The 16,185-nt window shown below is 36.6% G+C and overlaps 1 protein-coding gene across 1 annotated transcript in view; it reads left to right on the forward strand.

Annotated features, from left to right (window-relative positions):
* Window positions 1-16,185, forward strand: part of MMRN1 (multimerin 1) — a 59,887-nt gene that overhangs the window by 15,879 nt on the left and 27,823 nt on the right. The window contains exons 2-3 of the mRNA XM_060094661.1: window positions 5,463-5,582; window positions 8,247-8,353. Of these exons, the coding sequence (XP_059950644.1) occupies window positions 5,463-5,582; window positions 8,247-8,353 (227 nt within the window). The remainder of the gene's footprint in view (window positions 1-5,462; window positions 5,583-8,246; window positions 8,354-16,185) is intronic.

The raw sequence follows: 16,185 nt of genomic DNA on the forward strand, positions 1-16,185 counted from the left end.
GGTCTGAGTCACTACCTCAGTCTAATATTGATATCTGCATTAGGGCAACTTTGGATTTTGACTTAGCTTATAGCTAAACAATAGAAATTCTGGTTTTAGGTCTGATCTATTCTTAATTTACTTTTATCTTACAGTGCTTTTTTTCTTAACATCTTTATTGGAGTATAATTGTTTTACAATGGGTGTTAGTTTCTGCTTTATAACAAAGTGAATCAGTTATACATATACATATGTTCCCATATCTCTTCCCTCTTGCGTCTCCCTCCCTCCCACCCTCCCTATCCCATCCCTCTAGGTGGTCACAAAGTACTGAGCTGATCTCCCTGTGCTATGTGGCTGCTTCCCACTAGCTATCTATTTTACGTTTGGTAGTGTATATATGTCCATGTCACTCTCTCACTTTGTCCCAGCTTACCCTTCCCCCTCCCCATATCCTCAAGTCCATTCTCTAGTAGGTCTGTGTCTTTATTCCTGTCTTACCCCTAGGTTCTTCATGACCTTTTTTTTTTTTTTTAGATTCCATATATATGTGTTAGCATACGGTATTTGTTTTTCTCTTTCTGACTTACTTCACTCTGTATGACAGACTCTAGGTCCATCCACCTCACTACAAATAACTCAATTTCGTTTCCTTTTATGGCTGAGTAATATTCTATTGTACATATGTGCCACATCTTCTTTATCCATTCATCTGTTGATGGACACTTAGGTTGCTTCCATGCCCTGGCTATTGTAAATAGATCTGCAATGAACATTGTGGTACATGACTCTTTTTTTTTTTTTTTTTGCGGTACATGGGCCTCTCACTGCTGTGGCCTCTCCCATTGCAGAGCACAGGCTCCAGATGCACAGGCTCAGTGGCTCATGGGCCCAGCCACTCCGCGGCATGTGGGATCTTCCCGGACCGGGGCATGAACCCGTGTCCCCTGAATCGGCAGGCGAACTCCCAACAACTGCGCCACCAGGGAAGCCCACATGACTCTTCTTGAATTATGGTTTGCTCTTTGTTTCTCAAAGAACCAGCTTTTAGTTTTATTGATCCTTCCTACCATTTCCTTCATTTCTTTTTCATTTATTTCTGATCTGATCTTTATGATTTTTTCCTTCTGCTAACTTTGGGGGTTTTTTGTTCTTCTTTCTCTAATTGCTTCAGGTGCCAGGTTAGGTTGTTTATTTGAGATGGTTCCTGTTTCTTAATGTAGGATTGTATTGCTATAAACTTCCCTATTCGAAATGCTTTTGCTGCGTCCCATAGGTTATGGGTCGTCGTGTCTCCATTGTCATTCATTTCTAGGTATTTTTTGATTTCCTCTTTGATTTCTTCAGTGATCACTTCGTTATTAAGTAGTGTATTGTTTAGCCTCCATGTATTTGTATTTTTTACAGATCTTTTCCTGTAATTGATATCTAGCCTCATAGCATTGTGGTCGGAAAAGATACTTGATATGATTTCAATTTTCTTAAATTTACCAAGGTTTGATTTGTGACCCAAGATATGACCTATCCTGGAGAACGTTCCATGAGCGCTTGAGAAAAATGTGTATTCTGTTGGTTTTGGATGGCATGTCCTATAAATATCAATTAAGTCCGTCTTGTTTAGTGTATCATTTAAAGCTTGTGTTTCCTTATTTATTTGCATTTTGGATGATCTGTCCATTGGTGAAAGTGGGGTGTTAAAGTCCCCTACTATGATTGTGTTACTGTCGATTTCCCCTTTTATGGTTGTTAGTATTTGCCTTATGTATTGAGGTGCTCCTATGTTGGGAGCACAAATATTTATAATTGTTATATCTTCTTCTTGGATCAATCCCTTGATCATTATGTAGTCCCTCTTTGTCTCTTGTAATAGTCTTTATTTTAAAGTCTATTTTGTCTCATATGAGAATTGCTACTCCAGCTTTCTTTTGGTTTCCATTTGCATGGAATATCTTTTTCCATCCCCTCACTTTCAGTCTGTATGTGTTCCTAGGTCTGAAGTGAGTCTCTTGTAGACAGCATATATATGGGTCTTGCTTTTGTATCCATTCAGCCCATCTGTATCTTTTGGTTGGAGCATTTAATCCATTTACATTTAAGGTAATTATTGATATGTATGTTCCTATTCCCATTTTCTTAATTGTTTTGGGTTTGTTATTGTAGGTCTTTTCCTTCTCTTGTGTTTCTTGCCTAGAGAAGTTCCTTTAGCATTTGTTGTAAAGCTGGTTTGGTGGTGCTGAACTCTCTCAGCTTTTGCTTGTCTGTAAAGGTTTTAATTTCTCCATCAAATTTGAATGAGATCCTTGCTGGGTAATCTTGTTTGTAGGTTTTTCTCCTTCATCACTTTAAATATGTTCTGCCACTCCCTTCTGGCTTGCAGAGTTTCTGCTGAAAGATCAGCTGTTAACCTGATGGGGATTCCCTCCTGTGTTATTTGTTGTTTTTCCCTTGCTGCTTTTAATATGTTTTCTTTGTATTTGTTTTTTTTGTTTGTTTGTTTGTTTGTTTGTTTGCCATATGTGGGCCTCTCACTGTTGTGGCCTCTCCCGTTACGGAGTGCAGGCTCCGGATGCGCAGGCTCAGTGGCCATGGCTCACGGGCCCAGCCGCTCCGCGGCATGTGGGATCTTCCCGGACCGGGGCCCGAACCTGTGTTCCCTGCATCGGCAGGCGGACTCCCAACCATTGTGCCACCAGGGAAGCCCTGTATTTGTTTTTTGATAGTTTGATTAATATGTGTCTTGGCATGTTTCTCCTTGGATTTATCTTGTATGGGACTCTCTGTGCTTCCTGGACTTGATTAACTATTTCGTTTCCCATATTAGGGAATTTTTCAACTATAATCTCTTCAAATATTTTCTCAGTCCCTTTCTTTTTCTCTTCTTCTTCTGGGACCCCTATAATTCAAATGTTGGTGTGTTTAATGTTGTCCCAGAGGTCTCTGAGACTGTCCTCAGTTCTTTTCACCTCTTTTTAAATTCTGTTTTGCAGTACTTATTTCCATTATTTTATCTTCCAGGTCACTTATCTGTTCTTCTACCTCAGTTATTCTGCTATTGATCCCTTCTAGAGTATTTTTAATTTCATTTATTGTGTTGGTCATCTCTGCTTGTTTCCTCTTTAGTTCTTCTAGGTCCTTGTTAAATGTTTCTTGCATTTTCTCTATTCTATTTCCAAGATTTTGGATCATCTTTATTATCATTATTCTGAATTCTTTTTCAGGTAGACTGCCTATTTCCTCTTCATTTGTTAGGTCTGGTGGGTTTTTACCTTGCTCCTTCATCTGTTGTGTGTTTTTTTGTCTTCTCATTTTGCTTATCTTACTGTGTTTGGGGGTCTCCTTTTCCCAGGCTGCAGGTTTGTAGTTCCCATTGTCTTTGGTGTCTGTGCCCAGTGGCTAAGGTTGGTTCAGTGGATTGTGTAGGCCTCCTGGTGGAGGGGACTAGTGCCTGTGTTCTGATGGAAGAGGCTGGATCTTGTCTTTCTGATGGGCAGATCCACGTCTGGTGGTGTGTTTTGGTGTGTCTGTGGCCTTATTATGATTTTAGGCAGCCTCTCTGCTAATGGATGGGGCTGTGTCCCTGTCTTGCTAGTTGTTTGGCATGGCATAGGGTGTCCAGCACTGTAGCTTGCTGGTCGTTGAGTGAAGCTGGGTGTTGGTGTTGAGATGGACATCTCTGGGAGATTTCTGCCATTTGATATTATGTGGAGCTGGGAGGTCTCTTGTGGACCGGTGTCCTGAAGTTGGCTCTCCCACCTCAGAGGCACAGCACTGACTCCTGGCTGGAGCACCAAGAGCCTTTCATCTACACGGCTCAGAATAAAAGGGAGAAAAAGTAGAAAGAAAGAAAGAAAAAAAGAAAGAGGATAAAATTAAGTAAGATAAAATAAAATAAAGTTATTAAAATAAAAAATAATTATTAAAAAAAATTTTAAGTAAAAAAGAATGGATGGACAGAACCCTAGGACAAATGGCGAAAGCAAAGCTATAGACAAAATCTCACACAGAAGCATACACATACACATTCACAAAAAGAAGAAAGGGGAAAAAATAATATATGTTGCTCCCAAAGTCCACCTCCTCAATTTGGGATGATTCATTGTCTATCCAGGTATTCCACAGATGCAGGTACATCACGTTGACTGCGGAGATTTAATCCGCTGCTCCTGATGCTGCTTGGAGAGATTTCCCTTTCTCTTCTTTGTTCGCACAGCTCCTGGGGTTCAGCTTTGGAAATGGCCCCGCCTCTGCATGTAGGTTGCAGGAGGGCGTTTGTTCTTCGCTCAGACAGGACGGGGTTAAAGGAGCCGCTGATTCGGTGGCTCTGGCTCACTCAGGCCGGGGGGAGGGAGGGGTACGGAGGCGGGGTGAGCCTGCGGCGGCAGAGGCCAGCGTGACGTTGCACCAGCGTGAGGCGCGCTGTGCATTCTCCCAGGGAAGTTGTCCCTGGATCCCGGGACCCTGGCAGTGGCGGGCTGCACAGGCTCCCGGGAGGGGCAGTGTGGATAGTAACCTGTGCTCGCACATAGGCTTCTTGGCAGCGGCAGCAGCAGCCCCAGCGTCCCACGCCCGTCTCTGGGGTCCGCTCTTTTAGCCGCGGCTCACGCCCGTCTCTGGAGCTCCTTTAAGCAGCGCTCTTAATCCCCTCTCCTCGCGCACCAGGAAACAAAGAGGGAAGAAAAAGTCTCTCGCCTCTTTGGCAGCTCCAGACTTTTTCTCGGACTCCCTCCCGGCCAGCCGTGGCACACTAACCCCTTCAGGCTGTGTTCACGCCACCAACCCCAGTCCTCTCCCTGTGCTCCAACCGAAGCCCGAGCCTCAGCTCCCAGCCCCTCCCGCCCCGGCGGGGGAGCAGACAAGCGTCTCGGGCTGGTGAGTGTCGGTCGGCACCGATCCTCTGTGCAGGAATCTCTCCGCTTTGCCCTCTGCACCCCTGTGGCTGCGCTCTCCTCCGCGACACCGAAGCTCCCCCACTCCGCCACCCGTAGTCTCCGCCCGCGAAGGGGCTTCTAGTGTGTGGAAAGCTTTCCTCCTTCACGGCTCCCTCCCACTGGTGCAGGTCCTGTCCCTATTCTTTTGTCTCTGTTTTTTTCTTTTTTCTTTTGCCCTACCCGGGTACGTTGGGAGTTTCTTGCCTTTTGGGAGGTCTGAGGTCTTCTGCCAGCGTTCAGTAGGTGTTCTTTAGTGGCTGTTCCACGTGTAGATGTATTTCTGATGTATCTGTGGGGAGGAGGGTGATCTCCGCGTCTTACTCTTCCGCCATCTTCTCAAATCTCCCCTTACAGTGCTTCTCTACTGTCCTTAAGTAAAATAATGAAGTAACATATGTTTTCTGTCATTTCTAGATGTTTTAAAGCCAGATATCAAGTTTTCAATGTATCTGATACACAGTACTGACAGTAGATACAGGTCTATGCAAATAACTTTGATGAAAAGAATTCTTTCTGACAATAATTTTTATCTAACAAAAATGATCTCTTCCTTAGGAACTGGTGTGCTTATGTACATACCAGATTATCTCCAACAGTGATACTGGACAACCAAGTCACTTATGTTCCAACTGGCACAGGGCCCTGTGGCTGGACCAGTGGATCCTGTCCTCAGAGGTATGTAATATTTCTTGAAAATACCTACTTCTTGTACCATAATCATGTGTGGCCTGGAATATATAGAGAAAGTTAGTCATCCCAGGTCCACATAAGTATAGGAGGGTCAGGGTAGGGTCATCACATTGAACTGGAAGTATGATCTTAAATAAGTTAAAATGCAGAAACTAATTATACTTGCCTCATGTGGGTGTTTTTAGAATATGTGAGATAAATGGAGTAATATGTTTAGCCTAGTACCTGGTACTCTGTGAGTCTTCAGTGAATGTTAACTCATGTTTGTTTCTACTTTTACTGTTACTATTACTTTTATTCTATGACCTGACCAATAATCCTGTCCTTTAATTCCATTAAATTCATACACAGTTTTAAAGGGCTATTGATAATTTCCCTTTCATACTAGGCCAAAGAGAAGTCCATAACTTTGCAAGCCACTAATTGCTATTATGCATGGTAAAGCAGCTAAGTAGGGCCCTTCTTCTTGTGTCTATTGTAATGACTTATTTAGGGTTTTTGTTTTAATTATGTAATTGTCCTAAAATGTGGGGCTGAGTAATTGATAAATTCTCTGAATTCATACAGTCACAGTAGCGCAGCTGGGGGTGTTTCAGGAATGCCTGCAATAAAAACTAAAATTGCCATTCAGGCCATGATGGCTAATGTTATACAAATAGTCATACAAATAACTCAGGCAGTGAATCTGACACATTGGCAATCTGGAACAGCGTGCAATAAGGATACATAAAATCAAGGTGTTTCGTAATCCCTAAGGAATAGCTAGGGCTCATGGTCCAGAGAGCTAAGCATATCTTAGGGATTTGGGAGAGCTGAGCTCCAGTTCTGTTTCTGGCATTTACTCCCTTTGTGACAATTTCCTAGTCAACCTGAGATACAAAGAATGCACAGTTAATTCTTTAGTAATGAAACTATTACCATAGTAACCCCCATCATACTGCCCTTCTGAGTTCAAGGTGAGTTTTCTCTCTTTAAACAAACTAGGAATAGGTATCTTTATTCTCATTTCTTATCTTTCTCTGCATTTGAATGGGTCTCTCCATTCACTCACTATTTCAGTGCATGTGCAATGTTTGTCACTTTTTCTTTCTGTCTGAGCCCCATACACCAGCAATCTAGTTTGCCAAAGCAGGAACACTGAGTCCAATAATAATGCAACTAACTGCTTGAGTTCACCCTAATAAACTCTAAAGAATCCTTTCCAAACTACCTTACTTCCTGTTTAGCACTAGCTGTTGGACTAGATATGATATTTCACTGGACAGAGTTATTTGCTGAGTATAATTTACAGAAATAAACACAGATGAATGATTAGCCTACTTTCAGAGATGGAGGGAGTCTTACAGCTCATTTTAAAATTGAGGAATAATTTCACACATAATTAATTGCCCATCAGGTTATAGCAGAAACTAAAACCCAGTCTGTTATAATGCATAATCCATGAGAGTGACTACTGTTGTCGCCACATAGTCATATGTAACAAACTCTAGATAATAACAGGAGGCTAACCCATGCACAGTGGATTAAAATCCTAGCTCGATACTTTTAGATGTGGGACTTTCAGCAAGTATTCCATCTCTCTGTTCCTCAGGTTCCTCATCAGCAAGTCAAGATAATAATAATACTTTCCTCATAGAACTAATATGAGGACTAAACAAGATAATATGTACCCATTTCATAGAATCATTTTATAGATATTAGCTAAATATTGAAGTCATGGGGATAAGGATAATATGGCCAAATTGGATTTATGATTTACATTTACATACATAACATCTGCAATTTAGGGCCATTCACTACTTATATTGATTGTTAATTTGAAATGTTATAGTTTCTTCATTTCCCTTTCATGGTTTCTTCTCAAAGACAACATTTTCTCATGTTAGATCCTCTTCCCTTCCCCACCTCCCTCTCAGAGAAATACTATATGAGAGAAATAATAGATGGTATAATTTAAAAACTTGAGATATGAGCAAGTACAGGTTGAAATCACAGTGGAATATCTAATTTGTTTTGAGTTATTTGATATTGATCTGGAGGAAAACAGATCCTTTTAACTATAATTATATAAGAAATAACTAAAAAAAATTATTCCCATAAACTATTTAAAAATTAGAATTAAAATAAGTTTTAACATTGGTTTAGTGAAAAGCATTACCAAGGGAAAAGTTATAGTATCTTTAGAAAACATAATGATAGGTACAAATTTTAAATACCAAAGAGTATAAACCTTAATGCTTTTTGTAATGTACTTAAGGAAATCTAAGTTTGACAATAATATTGATGATGAAGATTATTATAATAAGAAGAACAGATAACACTTACTGAATGCTTATTTTTTTTTAATATTTACTTATTTATTTGGTTGAATGGGGTTTTAGTTGCGGCAGGTGGGCTCCTTAGTTGTGGCATGCGGGTTCTTTAGTTGTAGCATGCAAACTCTTAACTGCAGCATGCATGTGGGATCTGCTGACCAGGGATCGAAACTGTGCCCCCTGCATTGGGAATGTAGAGTCTTATCCACTGCACCACCAGGGAAGTCCCTGAATATTTACTATATTCCAGGTATCATCCCAAACACTTTTATTCCAATTGATAATTTAATGTGAGACAAATAATCTGTTTTCCCCCAACTGCTCTCCTCTCTAGATCTCAGAAGATATCCAATCCTGTGTACAGGATGCAACATAAAATTGTTACCTCATTAGAATGGAAGTGCTGTCCTGGATTCAGTGGACCAAAATGTCAGTTAGAAGGTATATTCTAATATTAATTTCATAATAACAATGAGAAGCATAAAACTTCTAAAGAATAAGCAACTGATTCCAGTGAAAAAAAGAGTTGCAATTTATCTTTTGAACAAAGTTAATTAACATGTAGCCAAACTATCAAGACTGGTACTTTCTTCGAGCTTCCTAATTTAGTAGCTGTGATATCTCATAAGCTATCCTTTAACTTCTCTCATCATTTTTATATTGGTTTCACAGGATGAATAATTGGAGACCTGATTACATATCTCACTGTTTCTTAGCTATATGGCACAGACACATGCCTTGTTAAAATATCAGAAATCCTAATTGTATATTTTTAAATAAGCTGTCATTAGAAGTGACCCTATGTAAAAATAAGATTACCTTCTAGTTTTGTTCCAGTTCAGTTATTTGAAATAATATTGTCTATAAATGAAATTCAGTTTTAAAGAATATACCAATATGACATGAATAATCCTGCTTTTTAAAAAATATCCTAATGGAGCCATTTTTTCAACAGATTTTAAGGATTTTCTGGTGGCAAGTCTGATCAAATACATGGTAACCTGCTGTGACCTAACATCCATGTGACTATTATTTTGCTTTGGGCTTTAAACAGGTTTCCTTTGAAAAATAAGATATGGCATCCACATACATATTTTAAATGAATGAATATTACAAGGAAGGCTATTAGTGGTAGTGGGGAATTCCATCAGCAGTGTAAGAGACTGTGATTAAAAATTAATGTAAGTGTGGAGAAACCATTATGATTCACATTTTAAAAAGAGAAAGTTGTAATATAAAAGCTCTAGGAAACCTGAAGTTTAGTTAAGGATATTATATATGGTTCTTCTAGCCCATTCGTTGAGAATCTATAGGCAAATTTCACTGTAACGCTATTTATTCTGGATATGGCCTTAATTTCAAAGATGTTATAAAAATTTAATACATTTCCAGAGTACAGCATGAATATGTACTTCATTTATAACCAGGTAAAATAAAGTTTTAAACAAAATATCATCTATACCAAAAATATTTGCAAACAAGATACTTTACCGTATTCTAAAAAAAAAAAAAAAAAACTCCAAATATGATCCTGCCTTCAAAGGATTTCTAATTTCCGTGAGGTGCACAGATATACTCACAGTGGTAAAACCTATTTGTTTATAGTCTGTGTAGGTCAGACGGTTAAGAGTTCTGGAGAGTATTTAGAATTATATTTCTAAAGTCTAAGATTAATTTTTATATTTCTCTCCTTATGAAAAAGGATTATAATTCCATGATCATTTCTTAAATATTCAGTGTTTGTTCACAATATACCCTTCTAGAAATTGCGAATGTCGTTCCACACCCTATCGTACATAAGGGACAGGAAGCAAAGTCTGTATGTCAAAGAATGTCATGGTGTCCAGCTGATGAGGACTGTGTTGTTTCATGCTTCTTCTTCCTTTTATACCTGCTAATCGATTATTAATCACTATGACAGACTGTATATGCCTAGGAGGGAAAAACATAGAATTCCATCATTATAAATATACACACAAGAAACAAGACTAGTTGACAGTTTTGAATACCTGCTATGTACTATTTTTCCCTTTTTAAAAAAGGTATTATATGAAATACTTAAATGGAATTCAAACAGTTTAGCTTTGATTGCTAACACCTCATGTTCTAATGGAAGCAACCTGTGGATATCTTTAATACTGGATTCACACATGGTTATCTTGAATCCCCATTAACAAAAATGTCCCAGAACAGTTCTGTGACTTTCTGTCACAATACTGTAACTAGAATTACTCATAATTCAGGTATGTGCTGATTAAGCTGCTGTGGGAAGGACTTCTTTCTATTGAAATCTATGGTAGGAATAATTTTCTGATGGCAGATATGCCCATTGTGTCATTTTGTCATACAATCAACTCTAATACAACTGTGATTCCAAAAGAACCTACTGTTGCTCCCTACGATATCCTGACCATGCTAGTCTTCACTTTTATTGAAGTACATAAAAGCTGTTGAATTTTTTATTACTGCAATTGATGCACTGGTAGTATCAAGAACTACTGAGTCCCTTTGTCCCTTGAACCATTCTTCATTATCTCATCTATCCTTGGAGCAGGGGGTGGGGAGGTGCACATATTTTCCTTCTGATTCCTACCCAATTATGTGCCAAGGTCCCCCTCCCCTTTTCATCACACTTTATATATGTGCCAACAGTCTTTTATTCTTATGTGGGAGAGAAAATTGTCAGGTTTCCTTTGACAGCACTCTCCACACTGTCTCATATGACAAGCAGCTCCAAATATGGCAAGAATAATCAGTGTGGCTGATCCATTCTTTAAAGCTCTTCAGAGCCCTCAAGGGTTTGGAAAACCTGGTTATGTAGCTACCGTGATAATTACTTCAGTGCTAGTCCTTTACAACAAGAGGAAATTATTTTATTCACAGAAAATTTGTAAACTATTACATGAATTTCACAACTCCCTGTTTCCCCAACAAGTTTCCTCCCCACAACAAAATTAATTTCATAATAGAAAAAGTAACAATTTTAATTTAAATTGCAGTAGGGAGCTCTTTTTAAATATATAAAAAAATCAGTAGATCAGGAATAAAATGGAATTGCTGGCAACCGTACTCTTGTTTATTTCTCCTCCTTCACTTTCTATCCTCTCTTTTTCTTTTTCTGTCTCTCTCTCTCTCTCCATAGACCCATCCCTAACCTGTTCAGAAAGGATGTTGTGATTCAAAATTTGGGTCCAAAGAATTTGAAAAAGAACAGATCCATGTATATGTATAACTGAATCACTTTGCTGTACACCTGACACTAACACAACATTGTTAATCACCTATACTCAAATATAAAATAAAGAGTTAAAAAAAAAATCCATGGGGCAATTATTCCTGTTGTCTTATTCTCCAATATGCTGTTTATAATATTATTAACCCTCCACACATGCTCTTTTTGCTGCAACTCAGATAATCAAAATTCTGGTAATAAGTTCTAGATCAGTTTATTAAAAATATTAGTCATACTGTCAAGAAGAAACTAAGTTTTAAGAAGTCTAAGTGAATAGAGTTTTGCTGGGAAAAAAAGGAGCATTAAGTCCAATGGCAAAGTAATACTTTTTATATATTTTACATTTGTTATATCTTTTTGAGGGTCAACGAGTTTGTCTCAGAAAAGGAGCTAGATTTGTGATATGATATGCGAGAAAGTTTTTTGAGATGTCAGTAACAACATACTTTTTAAGCCAATTTTATAAAATTTGCAATAATTTGCTTTTCCAGTAGATGTCTCTAAAATGTTCTAAAGTAGTATAAGGAAATTGTGGCTTTGCTCTAATGACACAAAGTACAGGGATTTAAGTTCAAATAATGTTAGATCAGAGAGGAGGAAAAAAAAAAAACTTCTTTATAAATCTGTTTTTAAAAACTCCAGTCAGCACATGGTATTTGTTTTTCTCTTTCTGACTTACTTCACTCTGTATGACAGACTCTCAGTCCATCCACCTCACTAAAAAACTCAATTTCGTTTCTTTTTATGGCTGAGTAATATTCCATTGTATATATGTGCCACATGGGAAGCAGCCACGTAGCACAGGGAGATCAGTTCAGTACTCTGTGACCACCTAGAGGGGTGGGATAGGGAGGGTGGGAGGGAGATGCAAGAGGGAAGGGATATGGGGATATATGTATATGTATAACTGATTCACTCTGTTATATAGCAGAAAACTAACACAACATTGTAAAGCAATTATACTCCAATGAAGATGTTAAAAAAACAAAACAAAACAAAACAAAATCCAGTCAGCTTTAATCAGATCCTTTAAGTAGGGAAAGGATATTTTATAAAATTGTGCTTTATAAAATCTATCACAGTTATTATGAATGTTAAAAAATGCAATTATGCAGTAATTGGAATGAACTAACCCTGCCATATGTTATGAATATATACAAATATTTCATTTCACAAGTGTGTACTAATTCAATAAATTATGTAAGAGCTATTGTAACTAACATTTTATATATGGGGCTTCTCTAGTAAGATTATTTTAAATATTACTCCAATTACTATGCCATAAAAGTTATAATATTTAAAACAGAAAAAAAACCCTGTATTTCTTATATTTTTGCATATCTGGTTCTCCTCGGTGGTGATTAATGCTTTCCTCTTTGAAAAAGAACATTACCTCCTGTAAGCATCTTGCTCAATAAAATTATGATACATTTAGTCAAAAAACACCAGGGACCTTTGTTGCATAAAACTGCATTCTACTGTTTAACTACTAAATCTTGGTAAATCTTTACATATGTAGTGAACATCATCATGCAAGCATTCAGTTGATATCAAAGAATTGGCCGGAAACCGGTCTTGTCAAGCCACACAGGAAAGTTTCTGTTTCTAAGGCAGAGAGAGCAAGCTTCCTCATTACTGAGTTGCCATTAATGACTTCCACGATATGCCTTAAAGGCCTGGAAGGAAAAAAAAAAAAAAAAAAAAACCTCACAAATAATACCTGTCTAATTAAAAAAAAGAAAGAAAGAAAAATCACCTAATAAGAAAACGGTTGCTCTTGACACTTGCTGACCTTGCTTCTCTAAGTCCTTGATCCACCAAGATCAGAGTTTCTAGTGCAAGGAAAAAAGACTAATTGTATTGGGAGAAGAGAGAAAAGAAATCCAATTTTTAAAATATATTGAATTTTTTTTTAAATGAGAAGTACATAAAGATCTCTGGAAATTATTTGACTTAAATAAATGCCCTTCTGTCTCAGCTCCAATATCTTAGAAAGGATCAAAAAAGAGAGACAGAAATTTGGGCCCTGTGGAACAAAGCAAAGGTCTGTGCTTAAGTGCAAGATAAGATACATTGCCTGGAAAACCTAGAATCGTGGCAGTCTTGTGGTAGAGAATACGTGGGGAAGACAGAAAGATTGCTAAATGAAAAAATAAAAGAGCATCGATCAACCAGGAATTTTATCACAGGAGAGTAACTGACTCCGCTGTCAGAGATCCTATCAGTGCTTCTCCACCAGCTAAATACTGAGAAATAAATTGGGATGAATGCAAGTATTGAACTCCAGTCAACAAACAGAGCTAAGAAAAGATAACAAACTATTGAATTTGCTAAACAGGTATTTCAGGTTTTCACAGACCCCATCCAATGAATTCCAGAGAAAAGAGGTTCATATGACAATTGGATCTCAAAGATCTTTGTGTGATGCTTAATAGTTGTTTCTTTTACAATTAGGAGTATAATTTCCTCACCTATTTCCTCCTAAAACAATTAATTTAAAAATAACTATAGCTAAGAGCAAATGGAAACTTTTATGCACACACACACACACACAATCACATTAGTTTTTGTAATTCAATATTGAAAGGATTTTTCCAATTACATTTTCTTTCAAATCAGTCTCTTTAAAACTTTACAAAAATATGGAGAAATTTTCATTTTTATTTAATAGATATTATGTTTCCACATACTGAGGAGTGAATCACCAAAAATGAGTATGCAAGAAAACTAAAGACTTCCACTCAATACTTCTATGTGTTAATCTTTATCCCTTTCAATTTATTTCTTTTTTTCTTCCTGAAAGCTTTCTTTATTTAATATCTCTTCTCCTACTTGTCACTGCTTTACAAATTTTTTCTTATCTTTTTAGTTTTTATTTCTAATTTGCTGATTTTCTCTAGTATGTCACTTTCTATTCTCTCATTTGCAGTGCAATAGGATTTTTCCATATTGCATGAATAAAACTTATTTGAAATTCTTTTGACCCTAAGGTCAATAGAAAATTACTCTTGAATTCTTTTTGTTTACCTCCTTTCTGTTCTTGACCCTTTCCCTCTAACCTAGGTTTGTTTTCACTTCTTGCACATTCAGGATCTTGCCTGGGCTGAGTGGCAAAGAGAGAACTATGACTTGATGAATTACCCCCCCTCAAATAGAAATGGGGCACACATAAAATACCCCCTACTTCCCCTTGTGTGAATGTGAGTGTATGTGCATGTGTGGGCATGATTCCCTGCTTTGCCAGTACTTTTCAAGTGGAGAATATTCAATGAAATGCAATGTAATAATCTCTACATTAACTATGCAAGATGTAATACTTTGTAAAGAGATGAAGAGACCCAATTTCATTAGAATATGATAATGCAATATAAAATAATGCCTTATGATTTATAATAAAACTTTAGCATAGTATTTTGAGCCCCTGGAAATAAACCCTATGTAAAATGCTGTTGTGATTTTTATTGAGGTTGCTCCACCTTAGTCAGGATCTTGAGCGCCTCAACCAATCTGCCTCTTGATTATGAGGATGGGGTAAGAAGGGGCAGGGGTCATATTCAAACATTTGACAACTGACTCAGTATCCACTGACTCAGTATCAATTAATATATATGTTAATATAAAAATTAAGAATGCATTACTTTTTATTTTCTTAAGTTAATGCATGTTATCTATATTATAAACTACATACCAAGTAATATAAGCCATAACACAAATCACTCGTTTATCATTCAAATAATTTCTAAACAGTTTACTAATTTCTACAAATTATTGGTGTGCTCTTTCTTTTGAGATGGATGACACCAGCTAAATGATGTCAGAGAGATGATTTAATATAGGTAACTGCCTCCATCTCCTTTAGAGATTTCTCCATCAGATTTAGAGCCATTAGGTGACAGGATATCTCAGTATATTTATAATTTCTTTTAACATCAATGATATTGCCATCCTGCTGAATTATCTACTAGCCACTACTGAGTTAACAGTGATTGCATTCCTTTTTTTTTTCAGTCCTTGAATAGTGTGTGCATTTTAAAATATTCAGTATATTTATTATTAACTAAAGCATAAAAATTCTTGTAGGAATATCCTATTTAATTAATTCATAGAGCTTTGCAAACATCATTTGGTCAAATTTAGGGCATCATAAATCAAGGAACTTAAACATTTATTATACTTTTGAGTTTTGTCATAAAAATTTCATTTTCATATGATTTATTAGAAGATCTATGTTTTCTCATGTAGTTTATCCCTTATTAATTTTTGTGTCAAATAGTACATATAAACATTTTTCATATGTAAAATATCTTTTATCAGTTTTCGAGTTATCTCCAGTTTAAAAAGGGGAATATTTTTTTCCCTTATAAAGTTAAAAAAGATTGTCATTTCTATTAGACTGTCATTTCTGAAAACCAATTCTCTTTTTTCTTTTTGTAAAAAACTTGTTTTCCAAATGCTAAATGTAAAACTGATTTGAAATGATATTCTTATATCAGAATTATTCCATATTATTATTATTCTTTATTATTATTCCATATTATTATTATTAATATTATTCCATAATATTTTTCTTTTCTGAAATGATGTACTATTTCAGTTATATGATAATGTTAAAAGTTCTAATTTTTTCTAAATATTTTTATTTTATTGATTTTTATTAACATACTTGATAAAGTGTTTTTGAAGTTTTTTATTTCAAAAGCTTTGCTTAACTTGAAAATTTTTATTATTACAAAAGCTTATTTCATGAGACTAATTTCATAAAGTTCTTTAATATTTTTCTCTTGATCACAAATGAATTTTAACAGAAACTGAATGTCATTATGAGGACAAATAAGTCTAGTAATTTTTATTTTACTTTTTTTTATAGGCTTGTATTATTATTTAGATCAGTATAGAGGGTTTACTTTTTTATTTATTTATTTATTTATTTATTTTTGGCTGTGTTGGGTCTTCATTGCTGTGCGCAGGCTTTCTCTAGTTGCAGCAAGCGGGGGCTACTCTTTGTTGCAGTGCGCGGGCTTCTCATTGCGTTGGCTTCTCT

Source organism: Mesoplodon densirostris, chromosome 1 (genome assembly GCF_025265405.1).
Source record: "Mesoplodon densirostris isolate mMesDen1 chromosome 1, mMesDen1 primary haplotype, whole genome shotgun sequence".
NCBI lineage: Eukaryota > Metazoa > Chordata > Mammalia > Artiodactyla > Ziphiidae > Mesoplodon > Mesoplodon densirostris.